The following is a 24,724-nucleotide window of genomic DNA, read 5'->3' as shown; positions in this document are numbered from 1 at the left end:
CTTTCTCTTCCCCTTCCCCTCTCTAAAATTAAGTAAAATCTTTTTTAAAAAATAGCTAAGAGGCATCTTAATTTTAATATATCCAAAACTAATGTCCTGATGTTAGTTTTCTTTCCTGCCAGCAGCTCCCCCCTCCACATATACAAAGAAATCTACTCATCTAGAAATTTTCCCTATCTTAGTTAATATTAACTCTGCTCTTTACTTGCTCAAGTGACAAATATTAGAGTCATTCTTGACTACTTTCCCTCATATACTGTTTTCTAGTCCATCGACAAACATTATTGGTTCTATCTTAAAAGTACCAGTATATTTAGTTTCAACATTTCTTACCACCTCTATTTCCACTCTCCAGGTCCAAGCTACCATCATCTCTCTTGGATTGCTACAGTAGTTGTCTAACTGGTCTCCCTACTTCTTCCCTTGGGCCTTTAGTCTGTACTCATCAAAGCAAGTCATATGTCTTCCCCACTGTCTTCTCATCACAGAGGAAATAAGCCGAGCCCATACATAGTGTAAGGCTGTCTTGTCCCAGCATAAGCATTTTGATTTGATCTCCTCTCCCCTGCCACCCAGGCTCAGTCATACTGCCTTTAGTCCTAACCAGAGCAGGTGTGGACTTTTTTTTAAAAAGATGTAATAAACTTTTGGGGAAAGCTAAGACTTCTTTGCATTGGGATTGTTGATGACATCAGAATGCAATTATATTTCTTTTGGCATTTGGAGGGCCTAATTGAGCATAAGAATTATTACAGTGAAATCATTTGGCCTTGAGGTTAGGCATATTCTCACTCAGATGTATTCCTAGGATTCTCGTCAGGCACTGAATTCTGTTTATATAACTGTGCTCATATAATTTGTTAATTATTTGTAACTCTTAGAGTCAGATGATAGCCAAGGCACAGAGGTTTGGCATAGGTTTTAGGACACACTGTGAACATTAACCTTGACAATGGAAGTGGAATTATGTGGAATTAAAATCATGTGGCACATTGTGAAGGAGAATGTAAGAAGGAAGGGTGTATAAGCCCTTTATCATTTTACAAAGCTAGGAGTTCCTAGATAACTGTCAGAAGTTAATAGAACAGAAAATAGAGTTGATTAAAGGTATTATTTAAAATTTCACAAGTAACTATCAGAATCACCCCAAATAAGACTAGGTGGTACTGGATACATATATTATTGGGGGGGGGGGGTGTTATAAAATACCTTTCTTAAAAAAGTAAAATGTGAAATGATTATACCATGGTAATTTGGAATAAGCGCAACAGATCTTAAGTACAGAAGCTCTGTTTGCATGGGAAGCAAGTGAATTTTAAAATCCCCTGATGTCTATTCCTGAGCCTTGCTGTGATGTCTTGCTACCCTTCTCCCCATCTGTGTTTATGTGTCTATGCCTGCATACACATGATCGGTGAGGACTAAGGACAAAACGAATGGTGGGCACTTGATGATTTGGCCTGAATGAGAGAAAACAGTACTAGTAGGACATACATATTAAAGTAAGACAGTGTATTAGCTTCTTGGGATATCTGTGAAGATAAAGAGAGACATAATAATAATATTGAGGGAAAATCCCAAATTACTATGTGGTCAGTTTTTGGATAATTAAATGGAGCAACTTAAAGTTAGTACAACAATTATATTATGAAAAGTTTTCTTTTAGAAAAACATATAGATGTATCTCTCATGTGTAGGAGGATGACTTCATTATCTCTTACCACTTCACTTGGTACTTTCTTGTACAGCTTTCATTAGTTTCTGATAGTGTATTTCTTGTATAAATACTCGTGAAAGTTACCCTCACAATATATATTAATTCATCAACATAGACCAATTAGGAGGATTTGAGTTGACTTGCATATAAATGGACCTATACATTTCAAATAAATTATTTATCCCAGTGGTCACAAATATATTTTGTTCTTATATCATTTACTCATTTATTTTGTGGCGTCTTGGTCATTTAAAATGAAAGACATTTTTAAGAGTAGTTAGTTGATGAAATCACACATTTATATATTCAGCAAACGTCAGCCTTTAAGTCAAATATTTTCTATTTTTAACTATGAATTGTTTTATCTGCTAGATATAAGTATTTGTAGAAATTTCTAGATCTTGTGGTATATTTTATGTGAATATTTCTATACCTTTTTCTTAATTATTTAAAGTTTTAGGTATTATAAATTAATATTTGTGCTTCCATTTGATCTTTGTGGCACTCTCTCTTCAGTGTTTAGCACTATGATAAGTTATCCTCTTCTTTTTAAGTGCAGCATCAGTGCCGAAATCCTCACTGCTGGCACAGCAAGAGCCTCACTGGAGTTCATATCTCAACCTGATGGACTTTCTTTACATTTTAAACAAGTCCTATATTTTAGAGTAATAAACTAGGGGAAAAACATCATTTACAGTTTCCCATCTTTAACTGCCAGTTACCTAAGAGAGATTTGGATTATTGATTTATGTGATACTCAATTTGTAAGATTAGGACTGCCAATACTTTCAAATTTTAAATGTCTTGGAGCAACTAACTTTTTCATTTCTCTTAACTGTCAAAAAGGAAGATTAATATCTTTCTTACTTATTCTATAGGGTATTGCGAATCAAGTACAATAAAATATATTTTAAAATGCCTTGAAAAGTTAAGAATAATGACAGTTACCATGATGATAGTAGCTGCCATTATCCTATGGTGCACCAGACCCTGCACTATGGCCTTTCTCTGTTATCTCTCTTGATGGTTGTAGTATTCTTGAGAATAGTTAATACTATCCCCATTTAAAAATGACTGCAGGTTTCCAGAGGGGAAGGGAGTTAGAGGGGGAGGATGAGAAAAGTAAAGGGATTAATAAATACAAACTGGTAGCCACAAAATACTTCTGGGGATGTGAAGTACAGTGTAGGGAATATAGTCAATAATAATTGTAGTAACTATGTATGTTACTGGATAGGTATTTGAAATGTTGGAGAGAACACTTTATAAAGTATATGATTGTCTAATCACTATGTGGTACACCTGAAAGAAATACAAAATAATATTGACTATAAACTTTAATTTAAAAATAAAATTTTTTAAAGATGATAAGGTGTTTGAGGAGTTCAAAGGGAAGGAATAGTTGCTTCTGGCTGGTTCAGTAAACACTTTTTGGAGAGGTGGTATTTTGGCAGGATACCTCATTTATGGAAATGTCTTGCTGGCACACAAATAGCCTTTTATGGACCATGCATTTAATTGCAAACAGTCTTCTTTATTTGTAAAGCAGGTATTCTTTTGTACTTAGACTGAGAGCTTGCTTTAAATATATAATCTGTTTTAGATTGGCTTCTGCTTTTTTCTCCCTCAAAGGGGAAATTACACTGCCTTATCTTCCTCAGTGAAGGTAGGCCACTGGTTTCTCCCTAAGGCTGTTAGAGGTTCTATAGGAGAGAGAGACTGCAGAGTACTTCTTGTTGTTCCCAGCTTGGTGGTGAGGTTAAAATAGTGCTGATCATTATTCCTGCAGAAACCTATTTAGTCACCAAGCATGCTGCAGTTTACCCTGTAGTGATAGTATCATAAAGTATGCTTATTCCACAGGTTATTTGATGCTACAAATCTTGAGCAGAATTTATAGACACCGCAAACATTGTCAGGATTTATCATAAAATCTTCAAAGAAATCAGTTAAGCACTATGATTCATTCTAGTAATAAAGGTTTTTCAGCTGTAATACTATTTATGTGTTTCTTCAATATCTTACCTTTTATTATAAAATCTTTCAGGGTCTGTGGGAATTGTAGGGTTGGGTCAGAACACTGAAAACCTATGTCACTTTTTAATCAGAGCCGCACAAGGCAATAAATAGTACCTGAAGAGAGAACTCACGCTGCTTAGGCAGGCAGCTGAGCAGGCCCTACAAAAATAGTCACTCAGTAAGAGCATGTGCTCAGCCAGCACACTTGATCTTGAGCAAGACAGCGGCCCTGAAGCTCTGGACAGCAGCTTCTGCCAGTGGTTGATGGGTGAGAGGACTGACCTGGTACCCAGGGTTGAGGATGAGCCCTGAATACAAGTTTTTTAAATTAAACTATATCTAAAAATGCACCTGTAACTAATGCAGCCCCTAAACTACTAGGGCTTTTTCCCTTTGCTGAAGACCCCAATTTTCCACCATTCCTTTGGCTACCTTGCCCAGGATAAATGATGTATGTGCAAAAGTAACCTCATGTTGTGTTACTTCCTTTCCTATCCACCAATTGAAGATGAGCTACTTTTTATTAAAGAAACACCTGTAGTCGCAGAGCAGCTTCAGTATTCACTTCCTAGTCAGCGCCTTTCTTTAATACTTGTTTTTAGTCCCCCACTCTCCTCTCCTGTACTGACTAGCTTAGTATTGTGCTTGTTCATACCCTTCCTCCATTCTATTTCCTTCCTTATCTTAAGAAATAGAAGGAAGATAGATATATACCTCAGGAATTCAAGATAGTGCTCTTGGGGAGGTTTGTAGCCATGCTTAATATGGGAACACATTATAGACACTTAAGAGATGCAAAATTTGGGGTTGCTCAGAAAATGAGAAAAGTAAACCTAAGGAAGAAAGAAATGGAAGTGAAATTAAACTATATAACTAAAAACTTCACGCCGTTTAAACATTATTTTTTTTAATTTATTTATTTACCTTTAGAGAGAGGGGAAGGGAGGGAGAAAGGGAAGGGGTAACATCGATGTGAGAAACACTGATTGGTTGCCTCTCATATGCACCCCAGCAGGAGACCAAACCCACAACCCAGGCATGTGCCCTGACCAGGAATCAAACCAGTGACCTTTTGCTTTGCAGGATGATGCCCAACCAACTGGGCCATGCCAACCAGGGCTAAACATTAATTTTTATTATTCACTCTTAACCACTTGGCTAAAGTAGTGAAGAAACCATATTGGTGTCTTATTAGGAAGACAATATGCTAGGTACTTAACACTTATAATCTCCTTCAATTCATTTTTTAAGTTAAAAAAACAGTAATAGAAAAACATAAGTGTATTCTCCTCCTACAATTAATAACACATTTTAATTTTTTGGTTTTTTTAATTCACATTCTTTTAAATAACAGAAACAATATGATAAATAAGTTGGAAATCCCCTCAGTTTCTTTCCTGAGTCACACTTCTCTTCTTCTCTTCTTGAATGCAGTGGTTATGGCAAGTTTTCTATATATCCTGCTAGTCAATATTTATATACTTTTATTACAGAGGAATTTGTCATAATACAGGGTGGGGCAAAAGTAGGTTCACAGTTGTTCATATGGAAAATAATACAATAATCAATCAATAGTAATGCAAGAATTAACTCTTTCATGTATTTACAACTGGAAACTTACTTTTGCCCAACCCTGTATTTTATGAGTTTCTGTGTTTTAAAAAAATAACGTTATCAGTATCATATATTGCATATCTTGTGTATCCCTTCTTCTTTTTGAGATAGATCTGGTTCACTTATGTTAACTTCTGTATTGATTTGTGCTGGGTCCAGTTTTCTGCCCTGACAAACGATACAGAGATGTGCATCTGTTTATTTTCCCAGTGCATGTGACAAGAGTTTCTGGGTACATATCTAGGATTTCTGGGTTATAGGCTGTGTGCACTGTCAACTTCATTAATCTCATTTAATTCTTGAAAATATTAATTAAGACTGGTGGCATGATCCTCATTTTACACATGAGAAAACTCAGGTGCTGAGATGGTGTTTGAGTTTGGACTAGCTGAGTTTGGGCTAAGAAACAAAGAGTCGCCGGTTCTATTCCCAGTCAGGGCACATGCCTGGATTGTGAGCCAGGTCTCCAGTAAGGGGTGTGTGAGAGGCAACCACACATTGATGTTTCTCTCCCACTCTTTCTCCTTCCTTTCCCCTCTCCCTAAAAATAAATAAATAGAAAAGAAAGCATAAGGATCAATTAGGTGACCATACTTCCTCTGAGTATATAGTTATCAAAAAGTTCAGACTTGGGGATAAAAACATGCTCTGTGAAGTGTTCTGAGTTTTCTATGTGCACAAAACTGTTTGTTTATGATAAAAGACTATATTTTGTATTGCTTAAAATATACTACATGCAACATGCAGTCTACTTTGGTTTTTAAAAAAAGGTGCTCCAGTGAACATGTTAGAATCTATTTACTCTGTAAAATGTACAGACCATTTTCTCCAGGTGAAGAAAGCTAACTGAACATGATTCTTTTGTTCAAGACACTTTATTTACTCTTGAATCTGATGTCTTTTAGACTTTATTTTTCCTTTTGTTCTTTTCTTCACCCTCTAGGTAGCAGATCTGGTATATTAACCGTGAAAATTCTAGAGCTGCATGAAGAATGTACCATCCAAGTTGCCATGTGTGAGCAGTTAGGGGGTCCGCAGACTGACGGCCCTTCTCAGGGTGAGGCCCCTGGGCCTGGTCTGAAGGTTCTCTTCACCAAGGAGACTGCACACTATCTCAGGGGGCATCCACAAGATGTCATCCATATCTACCCTCCCTGGTGAGTGCAAATAACTGATTCCAGCAGTCGCTAACTGAGTTTGTCTCAAAAGTGTTTGTCTCAAAAATGTTATCACGAACATTTTTGTTACTTTATTATAGAGAAATTCCAGGGAAAGGAAGCCAGGATTTGCCATAGATTTTTTAATAACAGAAGCACCGTATTGTCTCTAATGGCTTGTTTGTGTGGTTTGATCTAAGGAGCATAAATGGTCATTAATGGTTTAAAAAATAAATTTTAGGATATCATTTTTGCTTTCTTCCTCATAGGATATTAATTTTTACCACAAAAAGAAGAAAATCTTACTACTTTTGAGGGAAGGTTTCAGCAGCCTTTTTTCAAAAGCTAACTATTAACTTTACCAGCAGTTTTTAAAAGTTTCCTTCACCTGATAAATTCTTAGGTTTGAGGTCACTTACAGATCTTTAAGTTAAACTTCTCTCCCAGAGGAAGAATATTTTTATTGTGTCTGTAGCAGATGATCATGAGTCTCTATATTCTTCCATTATAGGCTGAGGATATCAGAGGGTAACTTGCATTATTTTATTATTTTATTTTAATTTTAATACATATTACTTAACATTATAATACATAAAGGACCATACACAAAGCATAAATGTATATTTCTATGAATAATCACAAAGTGAATAATAATTCCTATCCAGTCCAAGAAGTAGTATACAGTTTGTACCTTGAACCACCCTATCCCCCTTTCATGTCCTCCTCCCTCCTTCTCTAGGTGACCATGATCTTGACTTCTTATGCAGTAGACTCCTTTGAATGTTTGAGAACTTTATATAAACAGAATCATTCAGTAGTCATACAGTATGCATTCTCTTTTGGTAGACTACATTCACTTAATACCGTGCTTGTGAGATTCATCAATTTTGTTACATTTAGTAATTTGTTCATTTTCATTACTATATAGTGCATTTTCATTATATTTATTTATGCATTTAATTCATTTGTTTTTCTGTTGACGTAGTTAGGATATCTTGAATAATGCTATAATTACCAACTGTCATTCTGTGGCGTTTACTCAAGAACACAGCACTACTAATTCTGTTCTCTGAAGTTTCCCATCATCCTATGTGCATGCATTATTTTTCCCTCATGTTAAAAATGTGTTTTTAATTTGTCTTGACCATATATGTCCTCTTCCTGTTGGTGCATTCTTCTTCTTTGCTTTATAACAATATGGCTTGAGTTGTTGAACCACTGTATCCAAATTGTGCTCTCCATTCTTTCCTGAGCCCAATTCATTGAGACTTCTGGCCTGTGTTCTCTCCACATCTCTCTTCTTGGTGCCAGCTGTGACCTCTACCTCAGCGTTGCTTCTCCAGTCCTCATTTGTTTGAGTCATGTGTCCCTTTGCAATGCTTGCTACTGGTTTGTTTCCCTGTTTCTCCTGTGCTCTTTTTCATGCCTTTCCTGGCTTCTCAGTACTGAACTGCTTCCAGGCTCAGTCCCAGACCTCTTCTCTACTCACTTCACCACCCTGGTGATTTCATCTCATCTTGTAGCTTTAAATACTAGTTGTACACTAATGAGTCTCAAACTTAATCTGCATCCCATACCTCTGCCCCTTCGCCAGAGCCAAATGCCTTACTGCCTCTCCCCCACGCTGCCAGTTTCACCTGTGTGCCGATGGCGTAGCAGAATCAAGCTCCTGACCTTCCCTTCCTTTCCTACAATTTTTCCCATCTCAGAAAATGGAAATAAACTTTTTGCCATTACTCCCGATATCCCCAACTCCTCTTTTACTTATAATCTCCTCCTACCCATGGGTACCTCTTAACACTCCACTTTCAAATGCACACAGGGCCCAGCATTTCTTGTTACCTCTAGTGTCATAACCCTTTCCAGGTAGTCATTTTTATTTAGATTATTGCAATAGCCTCTTTCATCCCACTTCTTTCCTTACTTTCCATCTGTTTCTTCTTAAGATGGAAAAGAGGAGCAAAACTGTATATATATAAGTCATCATACTGCTTTTTGCCTAGACATTCCACAGTAGCTGCTCACCTCATACATTGTCAAAGCCCCTCCCTCCTGAGCTCTGGAACCTCATGTACTAGTCCTCTCACCTCCCCCAGTTCCATTTTGGCCACTTGGGATTCTACCCAGGTCCTCAAATTTCATGCCACTTCTTCTATTTTCACCTCAAGGCTGGTTCTTGCCTCTCCTTGTGCTGGGATGCTGTGTCTCACCACCTTCTCTTGTCTGCATGGTTTACTGTTTTCTTATCTCCTCTAGGATTTACCTTCTGTTACCTTCTAAAGTGGTCCTGGATCCCATATCTAAAGTTGGAAACTACCTCTTTTACACCCTTTAGTCTACTTTTTTACTTTGTTTTTCACAATCAAACATATTAAAGTTTGTCACTTTTTATTTGTTTATTTGCATATTGTGTGTCTTCTGCTACTAGATTTTTAACTGTCTGTCTTACTTCTTAGGGCTGAGGGCACCCAATAGAACTTTGATGTGGAATGAATGAACAATTTTCTCCTTGTCCTAACAGTGCTTCTGCTACCTACAATCTTTTACTGTAACTCTTGGTGTTCTTTCAGCTGTTTGAAGTTGTCAGAAGTCCTTACTGGAAACTTATGGTAAAATCCAATAATTTTGCAAGTATTTGATTTTTGCAGTGTGTCCCAGTTTCACCTTCTTTATCAACATACAACAGGTGCTTATGTTTTAATTTACTGTGCCTCAACAAAAAATGTGTATTTAAGATATATTGAGTTTTTCCACAGTGAGCCACAGAAAACTTGAGCACAGTTATCTTTGCAGCTATCTTTACAAATAGTGGGCTCTGAATCCCTGGCTCTTTTCTTTAAAAAAGCAGGTAAAGTTGAACTTTTAGAATCATTATATAAGTCCCTATAGCATTGAAGTTCATGTAGGTCTCCATACCTTTAGTATGTTTTTTCCTTCCCATTTTATTCTAAAAGTATTTTCTGTATTTTGCTGTGCATAATGCACACCCATGTTTTTGGCCTAAACTGTCAGGAAAAAAATCTTTTTAAAAATCATTTTAAATTTTTAATTCAACTTTTTATTAATTTTTATAAATAAAACCAATGATCACCCTGGCTGGCGTAGCTCAGTGGATTGAGCACAGGCTGCGAACCAAAGTGTCGCAGGTTCGATTCCCAGTCAGGGTACATGCCTGGGTTGCAGGTTGTGACCCCCAGCAACCGCACATTGATGTTTCTCTCTCTCTTTATCTCCCTCCCTTCCCTCTCTAAAAATAAATAAATAAAATCTTTAAAAAAATAAAACCAATGATCGTATTCCAGGATATCATTTTCCATGTGTATATTATTATTGCTTTCTAGCATTACACTGTAACACATAAGCATAAATAAGAGAATGGAAAAGATTTATATGGAAAAGATACAGAATTAGTACTGCCCATATATAATGCTTATCCTTGTTTTTTCCTCAAAAAAATTAGGTGAAAAAGTGTGCATTATACACAGTAAAATACAGTAATTGGTTTTTTAGTGGGCATTTAATACCTATGATACAGAATTCAAAAGTATCAAAGGATATGCAGTGAAAAGTGAGTCTTCCATACTTGTTTCCCCAGCTACTCAATTCTCATCTCCTGAAGGCAGGCCCTGATACCAGATTCTTACACACCTTCCAGAGATGGGGTGTGTGTGTGTGTGTGTATGTAGGGGGTGTTGTAATACACTCATAATATATAAATAAATAAATAAGTGTGTGTGTGTGTGTGTGTGTGTGTGTGTGTATATATATATATGAACTCACATGTTTGTATGTATTTCCAGTCCCACTCAGGGCCAACTGGCATTAGTTATAATGCTATCTGCAGATGGCTGCTACTGGTGCTTGGCTTAGAAGCACCCAGAAGGAACCAAACTGCAAACCAAGGTCAGCAGCACTAGTGCCCGGTCTGGGGCCACTAAGCAAGAGATATGGGGCATACCAAGGGAAGAAAGTCCCAGTGTGAGCCAACACAGGCCTTTTGTATGGAAAAGCCACTGGAAAGGATTTAGGTGGGCCTGCAAGTTGTGTGGGGTCCCATCTCAGGAAATCTCCAAGGCAGGATGAACAGTGGTAGTTAAGTTGATGGAAACTCAGATATGGCGCTCTCCTGCTGGCTTTGTTGGGGGGAGGGGTGGAGAGAGTTCACAGCAATGGAACAATGGTCTCTGCCAGCCCTTCTGTTTAGAAGAAAGCTGCCATTCCAGTCCTCACCCTGATTCCAGATAATTCAGTTTCTTCCTGTAGGTTACTGGTGCCTTTTGAGCTGCCCTATAACTAGAGCTCAGAGTGAGTAACTCCAGCTAATTCTTTGTGAGGGCTCTTTAATAGGAACACCTGGCTCTGGCCAAGATGGAGGCATAGGCAGATACAGTTTGCCTCCTCACACAACCAAAAGAAGGACAACAAATTTAAAAACAAAAAATAACCAAAATTGCCGGAAATCAAACTGTATGGAAGTCCAACAACCAAGGAGTTAAAGAAGAAGTCATCTAGACTTGCAGGAGGGGTGGGGATGGGCAGCCAGAGTTCAGAGGACTTGTGGCAAGGTGATGGCTGGAGGACTGGGGCAGGCATGACAGCAGCTAGTGGACCAGGCGAGGCAGGTGGAACTAATGGTCCCATATTAGCATGTTGATAAACCAGGAGGAACAACTGGGGAGTGATACAAACCAGGCAACCCATGGTTCCAGCAAAGGAAAATAAAGCCTCTGACTGAAAAAACCTGTGGGAGTTGAGGCAGTGGGAGAAATTCCCAGCCTCACGGGAGAACTCATTTGAGAGACCCACAGGATCCTAGAACATATGCAAACCCAACCCCCCAGGAATCAGCACCAGAAAGGCCTAATTTGCTTGTGGGTAGCAGAAGAAGTGACTGAAAGCCTACGAAAAGCTGAGCAAGCAGCACTGTTCCCTCTTGGACCCCTACCCTACATACAGTGCCACAATGCAGTGATGTGGGTTGCCCAGCCCTGATGAATACCTAAGGTTCCATCCCTTATTACATAACAGCTGTGCCGAGACCAAAAAAAAAATGGTCTAAATGAAAGAACAGATCAAAGCTCCAGAAAAAAACACAACTAAGTGATGAAAAGATAGCCAATCTATCAGCTGAAGATTTCATAACACTAGTAATCAAGATACTCACAGAATTGGTTGAGTATGGTCACAAAATAGAGGAAGAAGTGAAGGCTGTGAAAAGTGAAATAAAGGCAAACGTACAGGGAACCAACAGTGAAGGGAAGGAAACCAGGATTCAAATCAACAGTTTCAATCAGAAGGAAGAAATAAACATTCAACCAGAACAGAATGAAGAAACAAGAATACAAAAAATTGAGGAGAGGCTTAGGTATCTCTGGGACAACTTTAAACGTTCCAACATCCAAATCATAGGGGTGCTAGAAGGAGAAGAAGAACAGCAAGAAATTGAAAACTTATTTGAAAACATAATGAAGAAGAACTTCCCTATTCTGGCAAAGGAAATAGACTTCTAGGACCTCCAGGAAGCTCAGAGAGTCCCAAAGAAGTTGGACCCGAGGAAGCATACACCAAGACCACATCATAATTACATTAGCCAAGATTAAAAAGACATGGAGAGAATCTTAAAAGCAGCAAGACAAAAGGAGACAGTTACCTACAAAGGAGTTCCTGTAAGAATATCAGCTGATTCCTCAAAAGAAACCTTGCAGGTAAGAAGAGGCTGGAAAGAATTATTCAAGGTCATGAAAGGGAAGGATCTACCTCCAAGATTACCCTATCCAGCAAAGCTATCATTTAGAATAGAAGGGCAGATAAAGTGCTTCCCAGATTAGGTCAAGTTAAAGGAGTTCATCTTCACCAAGCCCTTATTATCTGAAATGTTAAAAGGACTTATCTAAGACAAAGAAGAAGATAAAAACTATGAACAGTAAAATGACAACAAACTCAGAACTATCAAAACCCAAACCTAAAGAAAACAAAAACAAAAACAAAAGCAAGCTCAGCAAGCAACTAGAACAGGAAGAGATTCACAGAAATAGAGATCACACAGAGGGTTATCATTGGAGAGGGGGAAGGGAGAGAATGGAGGAAAGGTACAGGGAATAAGAAGCATAGATGGTAGGTACAAAATAGCAGGAGGTTAAGAATAATATGGGAAATGGAAAAGCCAAAGAACTTACATGTATGACCCATGGACATGAACTAAGGTGGAGGAGTGGTGGTTGGAGGGGTGGTACAGGGTGGAGGGGAATGAATAGAGGGAGAAACAAATGGGACAACTATAGTAGCATAATCAATAAAATTTTTTTTTAAAGAGGAATACTGGGACTCCAGCCACCCTTTGCTACCCTTTGTCACATTAGCCACAGTCCCTGTTGTTTTTCACATCCAGAGATGTAGGGATTTCTTTTCCTGCCACTGGAAACCTGGGCTGGGAATGGGACCCCTTGCTCTTCATGGGACACCTCCTCTGTTGATATATCCGTCCCGATTTTTAACTACCACACATGGGTGTGGGACCAGCCCACTCTGAGTTTCACCTCTCCTATCGGTCTTAACATGGCTTCTTGTTTATTTCTTTAGTTACAGGAGTTTTGTTCAACTAGATTTCAGGTGGTTCTGAATGATTTGGGTTCTGCGGTTTAGTTTTAATTTTGATGTGGTTGTATGCAGATGTGAGTACCTCATTTATGTACTCTGCTATCTTTACTGCTATGACTTCTTAAAATACTTAAATTACATGTAAGCCTCACAGTAGAGTACCTGCTACTGATCACATTGAATACTTGTCCTTATATTTATTTACTGATGACAGTTATCCTTTGCAAATTGTTTTTTTTTTTCGTAATTTCTACTTGTATATTTGTTGAGAACCTAGGGACTTTCTTACCAATGTGTATGCCTATTTTGTATTGTAAATATGTTTCTATTTATGCTATTATATCACTTGTGGTAATATTTTCTTGTTTTCTTCCTAATACCTATGCTTGTTTACCTGTTTCATTTCTTGTTGCACTGGCTAAAACCTCCAAATCAAAATTTTTTTACTGCTATATTCCTAATTCCTGGAATGCTTTGTGCACAGTAGACATTCAATAACTATATGATTAATGTTGAGTATTAAGTAATGATTAAGATGTTTACAGTTTCATGTCCCCTGAATGAGAGACTATTTCAATGTATTTTGTTTTCCATATTTGCTGAGAAGCATTTATGGAATGTTTACTTTTTACATAAAAGACCTACTTGAATAATGGAATTTAGTATTGAAATTAAATGACAAATCATCACTGTCCTTAAGAAGTTCACAATATAATGGAAGAGAAAGGTAATATAAACATGTTATAAAAAGGATTCTAGAAAGTTTAATAATAGAGCCCTGTACAGTAGATTCAAAAACTGAGGAGGTAAGCATGACTGATAGGTAGGTCAGCTGGGAAGTGTGTGTGTTTGTGTGTAAGTTCTGGGAAGAGAACATACTCAGAGTGTCGGGTGTACTTTATGGAGTTGGTGATTCTCTATATAAGCTATGAAGGCTAAGTTGAAAAGGACCAAGGAAGGGGCTGTAAAGTAATTTGAAATAGAGGAGACTGAATGAGCAATGACCAAGAAGCCAGAATGGCATAATGAAGGGTGCATGCAGGGATATATGTAGTCCTATATGGATGAAGTGGAAATTCTGCAGCAGGAGTGGCAGAAAGTGAGCATGGAAAACCTGTGTACAATGTTAAAGAGATGATATTAAATATTCCCTGTTGCCTAGGGTAGAAGAGATGTGATCTGATCCACAGTTTGAGGCTTGTGGAGAATGGCTATGTGTAGAAAGCCAGAGTGAAGGCATCTTAGAGGCTTTGGAAATGGCTCAAGTGTGAGGGAAGATGATGACTTGGACTAGGATGATAAACACTGGATTGGGAATATGTTTTCGATCAGGAGGCAACATTATTCACTGATGGGTTTGATATAGTATGTAAATGACAAGAAACAAGAGTCCTCTAAGTTTTGCCTTAAGTTATGATGTCAAGTAGCAAAATGGGGAGACTTAAGACATATTTTGAGGGCATAGTGAATAGTATCTTCTTGATACCAGCAATAGTTAGAACCCTGAGTAAACATTAGAAAAACTGTGATACTAGAAGAGAAACTCAGTCAGCTCATCTGGATTTTTAAGGTAATGTATGTGTGGTAAGTGGCAGTGGACCAAAGTAGAGCCCACAGGCATGTTCACAACTGTGTTTGTGCCTGCTTTTTGCCACCTGAGATTCTTTGAAATGAAGAAATTGATAACAAGGGAGGGTGGAAACAGGGAAAGCAGGAGGGGAGGGCTGGGGTGGTGAGGAGGGGTGGGGTGAAAAGGCAGAAAGCTACTTGAACAACAGATATTGCTGGCTCTTATTGCTAAGAGTAAAGTAATGGTAAAAGTAGAGGTTTGTTTACTGTGTGGGATTATCTTTCTGTTGTGACAGCTGAAAAGCCAATCTTCTCCCACCAAAATTACAGGGTGTTTTGAGAAGAAATAAATGAAAAACTATTTCAGTGTGAAAAAGAGAAAGTATATACCATAATGATATTCTGGACAATCTAAAATACTGGAGGAAGAGATAAAATGAAATCATTCATTCATTCATGAGTCCATGAGGAAGGTAGAAAAACAGACTTCTGCTGTTGTTCCAAAGAACACGTTTCCATGAGATCTTCACATGAATACAACCCAAAGGTTCTCTGCTCAGATAATGTTTGGGAATGCTAGTTAAATGTAGATTTGTTTCTATATTGTTACAGGTTCTCAGGGTCTCTATTGTGTGGATATGCATTATGATTTACAGTAGAGGGAATCAGAAACATAGGGGAACCTATAAACAAAACATTAACAAACAGCCCTGGCTGGGTGGCTCAGTGGGCTGAGTGCGGGCCTGCAAATCAAAGGGTCAGTGGTTTGATTCCCAGTGAGGGTATGTTCCTGGGTTGCAGGCCAGGTTGGGGGTGTGGGAGAGGGAACCACACATTGATATTTCTCTCTCTATCTCCCCCCACCCCTTCCCTTCCCCCCCTCTAAAAATAAATAAATAAAGTCTTTATAAAAACATTAACAAACAGATTACTATACTTTTTATAATCAAAGAGTGAAGGTCAAGAAAGCAATGAGGAGTGTTGTCTCAAAAGAGGGCAGAGAAAGAAGCTCCAGGAATCCATATCTCCACTTAAACAACTACAGCACTGGTAAGCAGTGTTTAATGTAACTAACTCTGCAGTCTAGTTGAATACTTACAGTCTTGAGAAGACCTTGATTAAGAATAAATTTTGGGGAATTGCAACCTTTCAATGATAGCAGCTATTATCCCACATTTCCCATCCTCACAATCCTGGTGCAGAATGCTGGCGCCAGGGTAGGCCATATATCAGGGCTGTGTGTTAGTTGCTGAATGCAGCATTTGATCATCCAGTGGCTGGCAACATTTATCCAATTCCCCCAGGCTGAAGTGGTTTCTAGGAGACTTCAATTGACAGTACTCACGTACCTCTCCACTTTTGGGAGCCAAACAATTAAGAAAATTTGTAGCCAGTTGACCACACAGATAATAAAACAGAAATATCAATCACTGCATATGAGAAGGAATGTATACCTTGAAAAAAATAGCATGAAAAATCATAAATGGATTAATCTAGTCCTTAATAAAGTAAAAGTCAGCAATCCCTAAGAAGTAGAAGCAGTAAATTTACAGTTACCACAAAATAATATTGAAATATGCAGTTCTCAGCAAAAATAATAATTTGACAGAAACAATCATAGAGGAACTCCAGACATTGGAATTACTTGTTAAGGATATGAAATCAACTGTCTTAAACATGTACAATGAGTTAAAGGAAACTATACATGAATGATGAAAGGAAATCAGGAAAATAATAAATGAGCAAAATGAAAATATAAGTAAAGGTACAGAAATAGTAAAAAGGAGAAATTTTGATAGGAAAATAATTTAAATTTTAAAACTTAGAGGTTACACAGCAGATTTGAACAAGTGGAACAAAAGATCAGTGAACTTGAAGATAAGACAGTGGACTTCCTATAGTCTGAGGAAACAAAAAAAAAAATGAAGAAAAATGAACAGAGCTTGATGTACCTGTGGGACACCATCCAATACAGAAACATGTATATTATAGGAGTACCAGAGGGAGAAAAGTGAAACAACAGAAAAAATTTTGAAGAAATAATGTCTTAGCATCACCCCAATATAAGGAAAGACATATGTATACATATTCAAGAAGCCAAATGATCTCCAGTAGAGCCACTCCAAGACCTATTACAATGAAATTGTCAAATCCAAAGACAAGAAAAGGCTTTTGAAAGCAGGAAAAGGAACTTGTCATGTACCATCAATAATATTGAGAACTGATTTCTCATCTAAAACTATGAAATCAGAAAACAGTCAGTGACATATTTAAAGTCCTTTAAAAACATTGTGAACCAACAATTAGAATTCTTACAAAACTATTTTTTAATAATTAGAGAGAAATTAAGGTATTTCCAGATAAACAAAAGCTGAGGATATTTTGTTTACCAGGAGACTTACCCTATAAGAAATGCTAAAGGGAATCCCCTCAGGTTGAAATGAAAGGATACTAAACAGCAAGTTGAACTTAAGAAAAATAAAGATCACTAGTAATGGCAACTATATAGGCAAGTATATAAGCCAGTTTTACTTGTTACTATACTTTTTTGTATTGTTTGTAATGTTCCCTTTCTCCTACATGGTTTAAGAGGAGAGTTCATTCACCAATAAATATACGGTATATGTACCTAAAAAAGGAATAGCTCCAAGATATATGAAGCTAAAATTGAAAGAATTGAAGGGAAAAGTTGAACTATAATAAATAGTTGGAGACTATTTATATCCCACTTTCAATAATGGACACAGAATAAACAGAGGGTCAATAAGAAAACAAACACTTGAACACCACAATAACCTAATTTTCCTAACATATATAGAACACTCCAACCCAAAACAGCAGAATGCACATTTTTTATAAGTGCCCATTTGAGCATTGTTCAACTTAGAGTATATGAAATCTGTCTGGAAAAATTCCAGCCATTGTTAATATAATGAGAACAGTTTGTGCAACATCAGTGTAATCTGGCAGCCAAGGAGAGTGGACTGGAATGCACATGAGTGAACAATGGTGACTTCATTCTACCAGTCTGACATGGTAGATGGAGTTGAGTGAGCATGTATACTGTGTGGCCATCATATTCAAAATGACAGAGGAAGTAGAGCAATGAATATGCATCAGATTTTACATTAAGCTTGAATGTTCCTTCGTGGAAACTATTCAGATGATTCAGAATGCTTTTGGTGATAATGCAATGGGTGCAGCATACTAAAAGTATGGCACAAACATGTCAAAGATGCTCAAGGATATGTTGAAAGTGACCCAAATTCTGGAAGGCCTGCAACAAGCAGAACACCTGAGAATGTTGAACGTATATGGGCTGCAGTCAACAAAGACTGGCAATGCAAGAACTAGAAGCTGATCTGGGGATTCCAAACACTACTGCATCTGATATTTTTACTCAGGTCTTGGCATGAAATGTGTCATGACAAAATTTGTTCTACAACTTCTGCTACCAGAACAGGAATATTGTGCTGCAGTTGCCAATGACTTGATTCAACCATTATCAGTGAACCAGATTTCCTCAAAAGAATCATAACCAGAGATGAATCATGGGTCTATGGCCACTCATATGATCAGGAAACAAAGGCCCAGTCATCCCAGTGGAGGTCGTCTGGTTCACCATGCCTGATGAAGGCGTGGGAAAGTCTCAGCAAGACTGAGACCGTGTTAACTGTGTTTTTTGATTGGGAAGATATCATCCATCACTGGTTGTTTCTCCAGGCTAAACAATTAATAAGTAATACTATCTCAGTGTTCTTTGTTGGTTAAGAGATGCGATACAACAAAAATGGCTGCAGCCATGGACAACTGGTGATTGGCAGCTTCATCACAACAATGCACCCACTCATGAGTCATGTCTTGTGCGGAGATTTCTGGGGAAACATCAAATCACCCAGGTGACTCAGCTCCCCTACAGCCCAAAATGATGTCCTGTGACTTCTGGCTTTTCCCAAAACTAAAATCACCTTTAAAAAGGAAGAGATTTTAGACCATCAGGGAGATTCAGGAAAATAACTCCAGGCAGCTGATGGTGATTCCAACAAAGGATTTTTCAGAGTATCTTTCTGTTGTTGTTGTTGTTGCTGCTGCATCACAGATTTTGTTATTGTTGTTCTATTACAGTTTTGGTATTGTTGTTCTATTACAATTTTCCCCCATTACTCTCCCCTGCCCTACCTACCCCCTGCTCCTGTAGTCAGTTCCCACCCTGTCGTCCATGTCCATGCGTCATATATACCTGTTCATTGATTAGACCCTTCCCCTTGTTTTCCCCCTTATCCCTTTCTCCCCTCCCTCTGGTTGCTGTCAGTCTGTTCTTTGTTTCCACGCCTCTGGTTCTGTTTTGCTCATTTGTTTGTTTTGTTTCCTGTTTTCCTCATTAGGTTACTCTTATACAGGTTGCACAGTATTTTGAACAGTGCAAGAGAAGGTGGGAGAAGTATTTGAGGTCCCAGGGTGCCTACTTTGAAAGGTACTGAGGTGTCATTGTCTCGTGTACAATTTTTCTTGTATCTTGTATCTTATTCAATAAATGTCTCTTTTTCAAGTTACTTGGCTAGATACTTTCTGGACAGACCTCCTATGTTAGTCCACAAAACAAGTTATTATGGATTGAATTATGTTTGCCCAAAATTCATATGTTGGATGTCTAATCCCTAGTATACCACACATTGTGATTATATTTAGAAACAAGGCCTTTAAGAGGTTATTAAGGTTGAATAAAGTCATGGTCGGGCCCTAAACTGACTGGGGTGTCCTTATAAAAAGGACAGACACCAGGGCTGCATGAGCACAGAGAAAGTGCCATTTGAAGATGCAGTGAAAAGGTGGCTACCTGCAAGCCAAGGATAGAAGCCTTAGGAGAAACCAAACTTGCTGACACTTTGTCTTGGACTTCCAGCCTCCAGAACTGTAAGCAAATGAATTTCTGTCACTTAATTCACATAGCCTGTGATGTTTTTGTTACGGTAGTTCTAAGAAGCTGATATACAAAATCTTAAATATAAAAAGATTTAAATTGCAGTGTGATTCTTTTGTTCTCAGTGGAATAAATGTAGAAATTACAAATGAAAGGAAAACTGGAAAATACATAATGTGGAATATAACCTTAACCAATGGGTTGAAGAAGAAATTAGAAGGCAAAATAAAAAATACCTTGAGAGAAATAAAAATGAAAATACTTCTAAACTTATGATGTAAAATTAGTATGACGTTGGATATTTCTAGATGCAAATACACGTACATTAAAAAAGAGGACAAACCTCAAGTCAATAGCTTATCTGTATACTTTAAGGTACTAAAAAACAAGAAAGGCAAACTAAATCCAATGCCAGCATTAGGATGGATGAATAAAGATTAGAGTGGAGATAAATAAAATATGGAAAAACAGTAGAGAAAGTCAGTTAAACACAATATTGGCTCTTTGAAAAAAGCAACAAAATTGACAAACTTTGCTAGTCTGACCAAGAAGAAAGTGAAAAGACTCAACATATAATTAAAAATGAAAAAGGAAACATAATTATTGATTTTACAGGTTTAAAAATAATTATAAGAAAATAGTATAAACATAGCCAGGTGCTGGAAACAGCCTAAATGCCCTTCAGTAAATGAGTGGATGAAGAACATGTGGTACATTTACACAGTAGAATACTATGCAGCAGAAAGAAAGAAAGGAGCTCCCTACTGTTCATGACAGCATGAATGGAACTAGATAGAGAATATTATGCTAAATGAAATATGCCAGGCAGTGAAAGACAAATACCATATGATCTCACCTATAAATGGAGCCTGATCAACAAAACAAACAAGCAAGCAAAATAGAAGCAGAGACATGGAAATGAAGAACGAAGCAATAGTAACTAGAGGGGTAGGGGGATAACAGGGAAAAGAAGGGGAAAGGTCAAGTCAAGGAACATGTATAAAGAACCCAAGGACAAAAATAATGGTGGGGGGGAGGGTTAAATGTGGGAGGTGGAGAGTGGGTAGGCGAGGGGAGGGTAATGGGAGAAAAATGGGAACAGCTGTAACTGAACAACAATAAAAAAGATTTTAAAAAAGAAAATAGTTTAAACAGCTGAATGCCAAGAAATTGGATATCTCAGATAAAAGGGATGGTTTCTTAGAAACACACAATCTTTCAAAATTGACTCATGAAGAAATAGGAAACCTGAAACTATAACTAGTTTGAGATTAATTCAGTAAGCAAAAATCTTCCAACAAAGAAAAAACCATAACCAGGAAACTTTTCTAAACATATAAAGAAGAATTAGCACCGGTCCTTCTCAAACCCTTCCCAAAACTTGAACACTTCCTTACTCATTCTGTGGGGCCAGCATTACTCTGATACCAAAGCTAACAGAGACGATAACAAAAAAATGATCTAGGGACCAATATCCCTTCTTAATATTAATGTAGAAATTCTTAACAAAATATTAGCAAACTGAATTTAGCAGCATATTAAAAAGGATTATACACCATAGTCAGGTGGGATTTGTTCCCAGAATGCAGGGATGGTTCCTTATTTGAAATAGGTCATTGAAATATACCACATTAATTAATAAAGTAGAAAAGGATCATCTCAGTTCATGCAAGAAAAAAAAAAGCATTTGGCAAAACCCAACACCTTTTTATAACTAAAACCAGTCAACAAACTAGGAACAGAAAGGAATTTCTTCAGCTTGATATAGGACACTTGTGAAAAACCAATAAATGAACATTACCCTCAATGGTATCAAACTGGAACTTTTTCTGTAAGCACAGAAACGAGACAAGGATGCCTGCCTTTCACCACTTCAGTCCAACATAGTAGTGAAAGTTCTATTCTGGGCAGTTAGGCAAGAAAAAGAAAGTAAAGACATCCAGTTTGCAGAAATAAAATTACCTCTGCATGTAGATGACATGATATTATATGGAGAAAACCCCCCAAAATCACACATAGTTTGAACTAATAAATTAAGTAAAGTTGCAGGATATATATCTATGTGCAAAAATCAGTTGTATTTCTATATACTAGCAATGGCCAAAACAAAAAAAGGAAATTATGGAAACATTTTATATACAATTAGGAAGAATAAAATGTTTAGAAATAAATTTAACCAAGAATATGCAAGACTCGTACAGTGAAAACGTGTTAGAAGAAATTAAGGAAGAAAAAAATAAATAGGAATCTTTCCATGTTTATCAAATGGAAGCCTTAATATTTTTAAGATGATAATACATCTCAGAACAGTCTACAGAGTCATTGCAATCCCTATATAATTTAAACACTTACTCTCTAGGAGGAGAAAACCCATCCTGAAGTTCATGTGGAATATCAAGGAATCCCAGAAAGCCAAAACAATCTTGAAAAAGAACAAAGTTGGAGGACTCACACTTCCTGATTTTAAAACTTCGTGCAAAGGCTACAATAATGAAAACAGTATGGTACTGGCATCAAGGCAGAGACATAGAACAATGGGGTAGATTAGAGAGCCCAAAAATAAACTATTATACATATGGTGAAATGATTTTTGACAAGGGTGTCAAGACTAAATGGGGAACAACAGTGTTTTCTACAAGTGATGGTTGGAAACTGTATAACCACATGTGGAAGAGGAATGTTGGGCCATATAAAAAAATTAACAATCCAGGACCTCAACTTAGAAGCTAAAACTATAAAATAGATGAAAATATAGGGGAAAATCTTCATAGTGTTGGATTTAGCAATGATTTCTTGAACAGGTCACCAAAAGCACAGGCAATTAAAAAGTATATTAAATAAAATATTGAACTTCATTAAAAATTAAAAACATTTGTGAATCAAAGGACAGCATCAAGAGAGTGATAAGACAACCCACATTAAGTGAAAAATATTTGCAAATCATAGGACCAAAGAAAAATGTTGATTTTTTTAGATTCAAGGGACCTTGGTGGGAAGAGAACTGAGCTTGTACTTGACAGAATTTAAGGCCCAAACTCTGCATTTACAATAATTGCTTTGAGCCTTATTATGATCATCTGTAACATGGCAGATGGATCTGCTCTGCCATTTCACAAGGTCACTGAGGATAAATAATAAAATGGTCCACTATAAACCTGATTGTTTCCACATATATTTCTCTGTGACATGGAAATTTAATTATAACTGTGTGGTCCAGAGGCTTCAACTTCACAGTTATTGAATACGAAAATCATGTAAAAGGTGAAAATTCTACATAGAATTGTTAAGTAATGTAACAGAATAATATAGGTTTCAAAGGATCAAGTACAACACTGCTTCCTAGATTACTCTACTAGGGTGAACTAAGTGGTTTAAGATGAGATGTATTATTGGCTTGTTTCTGGAGAGAATAACTTTTTAGAGCCAGAGAATACTGTACTTGTCCTGTCTAGAGCAAGGTTTATTTACTTCAGAGAAACTAGACATCACTGATATCAAAAATAACTAATTTTGATATAACAACACAAGTGGCTCCTTGCAGAAATACAAGCCAATTTTGATTTAGTTTGGAATCTTACTAAGAACATTACAATTAAATCAATAAACTTATGGTTAAATATTAAACATTGAATTAATAGAATGTTTCATATTTAATGCAGCCTACTGATTAGCTCATGTGTATTTTTTATTGCAAAAGTAAAGATTGGAAAAACAAACAAAAAGTGTCACTGTTTAAAAATTTTCTCCTGTTTGGCCATAGTCTTCCAGGCATGGGTTCGTAGTGAGCATAGCCCCTGAATTCCTGGCCATGAACTGCTGGCCTGTGAGCTCATGGACAGAGAAGGGGTCAGAGGTGTCACTGCATTGCTCTCCCAGTGTGTCCCTCTTTAAGGACACTCCACTCAGCATTCTAATTCTTTTAGATACACAAGCACATTGAGACCCATTAGGTTAAATAACATATGTGAACATAAATATTATGTTTCATAAATTAATACATATTTATTCTTGCTCAAAGGGTCTTATAAACAGTTGTGTTTTTCATTTCTGGGGAGTTCATATTACAGAAGTATACATGCTATTCTTGCACATGTACTAGCTGGAATAAAGAAGATTTAGGAAAATATTTTAAATATTTTTTCTTTTCCTATTTTCAACATAATTATAATCTATAAGATCAAGATGAAGATCAAACAGAGATGCCCTTTGGCTGATCTTGTTCTCAAAATGATAATGGCTTACTGTGATCACTGAGGGTTTATGCTGTGTTTTCCTGTCCTTGTGGGCACTGTTTTTTCTTCCTGGAGTGTCCTTTCGTACATCCCTAGTCCACTTGACAAAACTTCTACTTCTGCTTCTATTTTTAACCTTCTTTGCCATCTTTTACCTAACTCAAAGAAAGTTTGATTGCTGTCTCTTATGTGGCACATGGGTGTCTTCCACATGCCTCCATTTCAGCACATCTAACAGAAAATTACCTGCAGTTACACTTCTGTTCTTTCCTCCCACACTGTGAGCTTCTTGAGTACAGGGCTGGTATGATTTGTGGCATAAGTGAAAATTGGCTTTGCAAAATCAGTGTGACCAGATGATCTTCATATTATCTGGGAAGATTTTGAAATTAAATAACCAGCTCATTTTTAAGGAATCAGATATGGGGGTAAGAATAATTTGTAACTATGAAAGCATAGATTACTAGATCTTTATACCCCAACAAAGACAAAAATGCTTGGGAAGTTTTCACTCTCCACAGCCTTATAGGACAGAGGACTTACAATAGCAGAGATAGGCAGTGTTAACTTATCAGCACTGCTTGGCTGCTAAATTAATGCTAAACAGAGAAAGAAAATATGAGCTGGCATAATCACTGGGCTTCCTGTTGTTTTCTCTTGAAACATATTCTCTATCATAGCCTAGCATGGTAACCTTGTAGAATCCTTCCAGGATTCCTTATTGGGTGAAGAAAATTGACCAGAAGGAAAAAAAAAAATCAAAGTACTCTGATTAATGACTGCTAAATAAAAGTTCTGTTTTCTGTATGATTGACCACAAATCCTAAACATATTATAATTTTTTATGTAGGGTTTTTCTTAATGCTATATAGAATAGTCATGGATGTTTTGAGAAGAT

The 24,724-nt window shown here is 37.1% G+C and overlaps 1 protein-coding gene across 3 annotated transcripts in view; it reads left to right on the top strand.

Annotated features, from left to right (window-relative positions):
• SPIDR (scaffold protein involved in DNA repair) overlaps window positions 1-24,724 on the top strand; it is a 389,382-nt gene that overhangs the window by 147,891 nt on the left and 216,767 nt on the right. For all 3 annotated transcript variants that reach the window (XM_028518735.2, XM_036031020.1, XM_036031021.1), the window contains exon 8: window positions 6,294-6,507. In XM_028518735.2, the coding sequence (XP_028374536.1) occupies window positions 6,294-6,507 (214 nt within the window). The remainder of the gene's footprint in view (window positions 1-6,293; window positions 6,508-24,724) is intronic.

Source organism: Phyllostomus discolor, chromosome 7, assembly GCF_004126475.2.
Source record: "Phyllostomus discolor isolate MPI-MPIP mPhyDis1 chromosome 7, mPhyDis1.pri.v3, whole genome shotgun sequence".
In the NCBI taxonomy this organism is placed as follows: Eukaryota; Metazoa; Chordata; class Mammalia; order Chiroptera; family Phyllostomidae; genus Phyllostomus; species Phyllostomus discolor.
The sequence above is the reverse complement of the archived record's forward strand: the minus strand, read 5'-3'. Positions and strand labels throughout refer to the sequence as shown.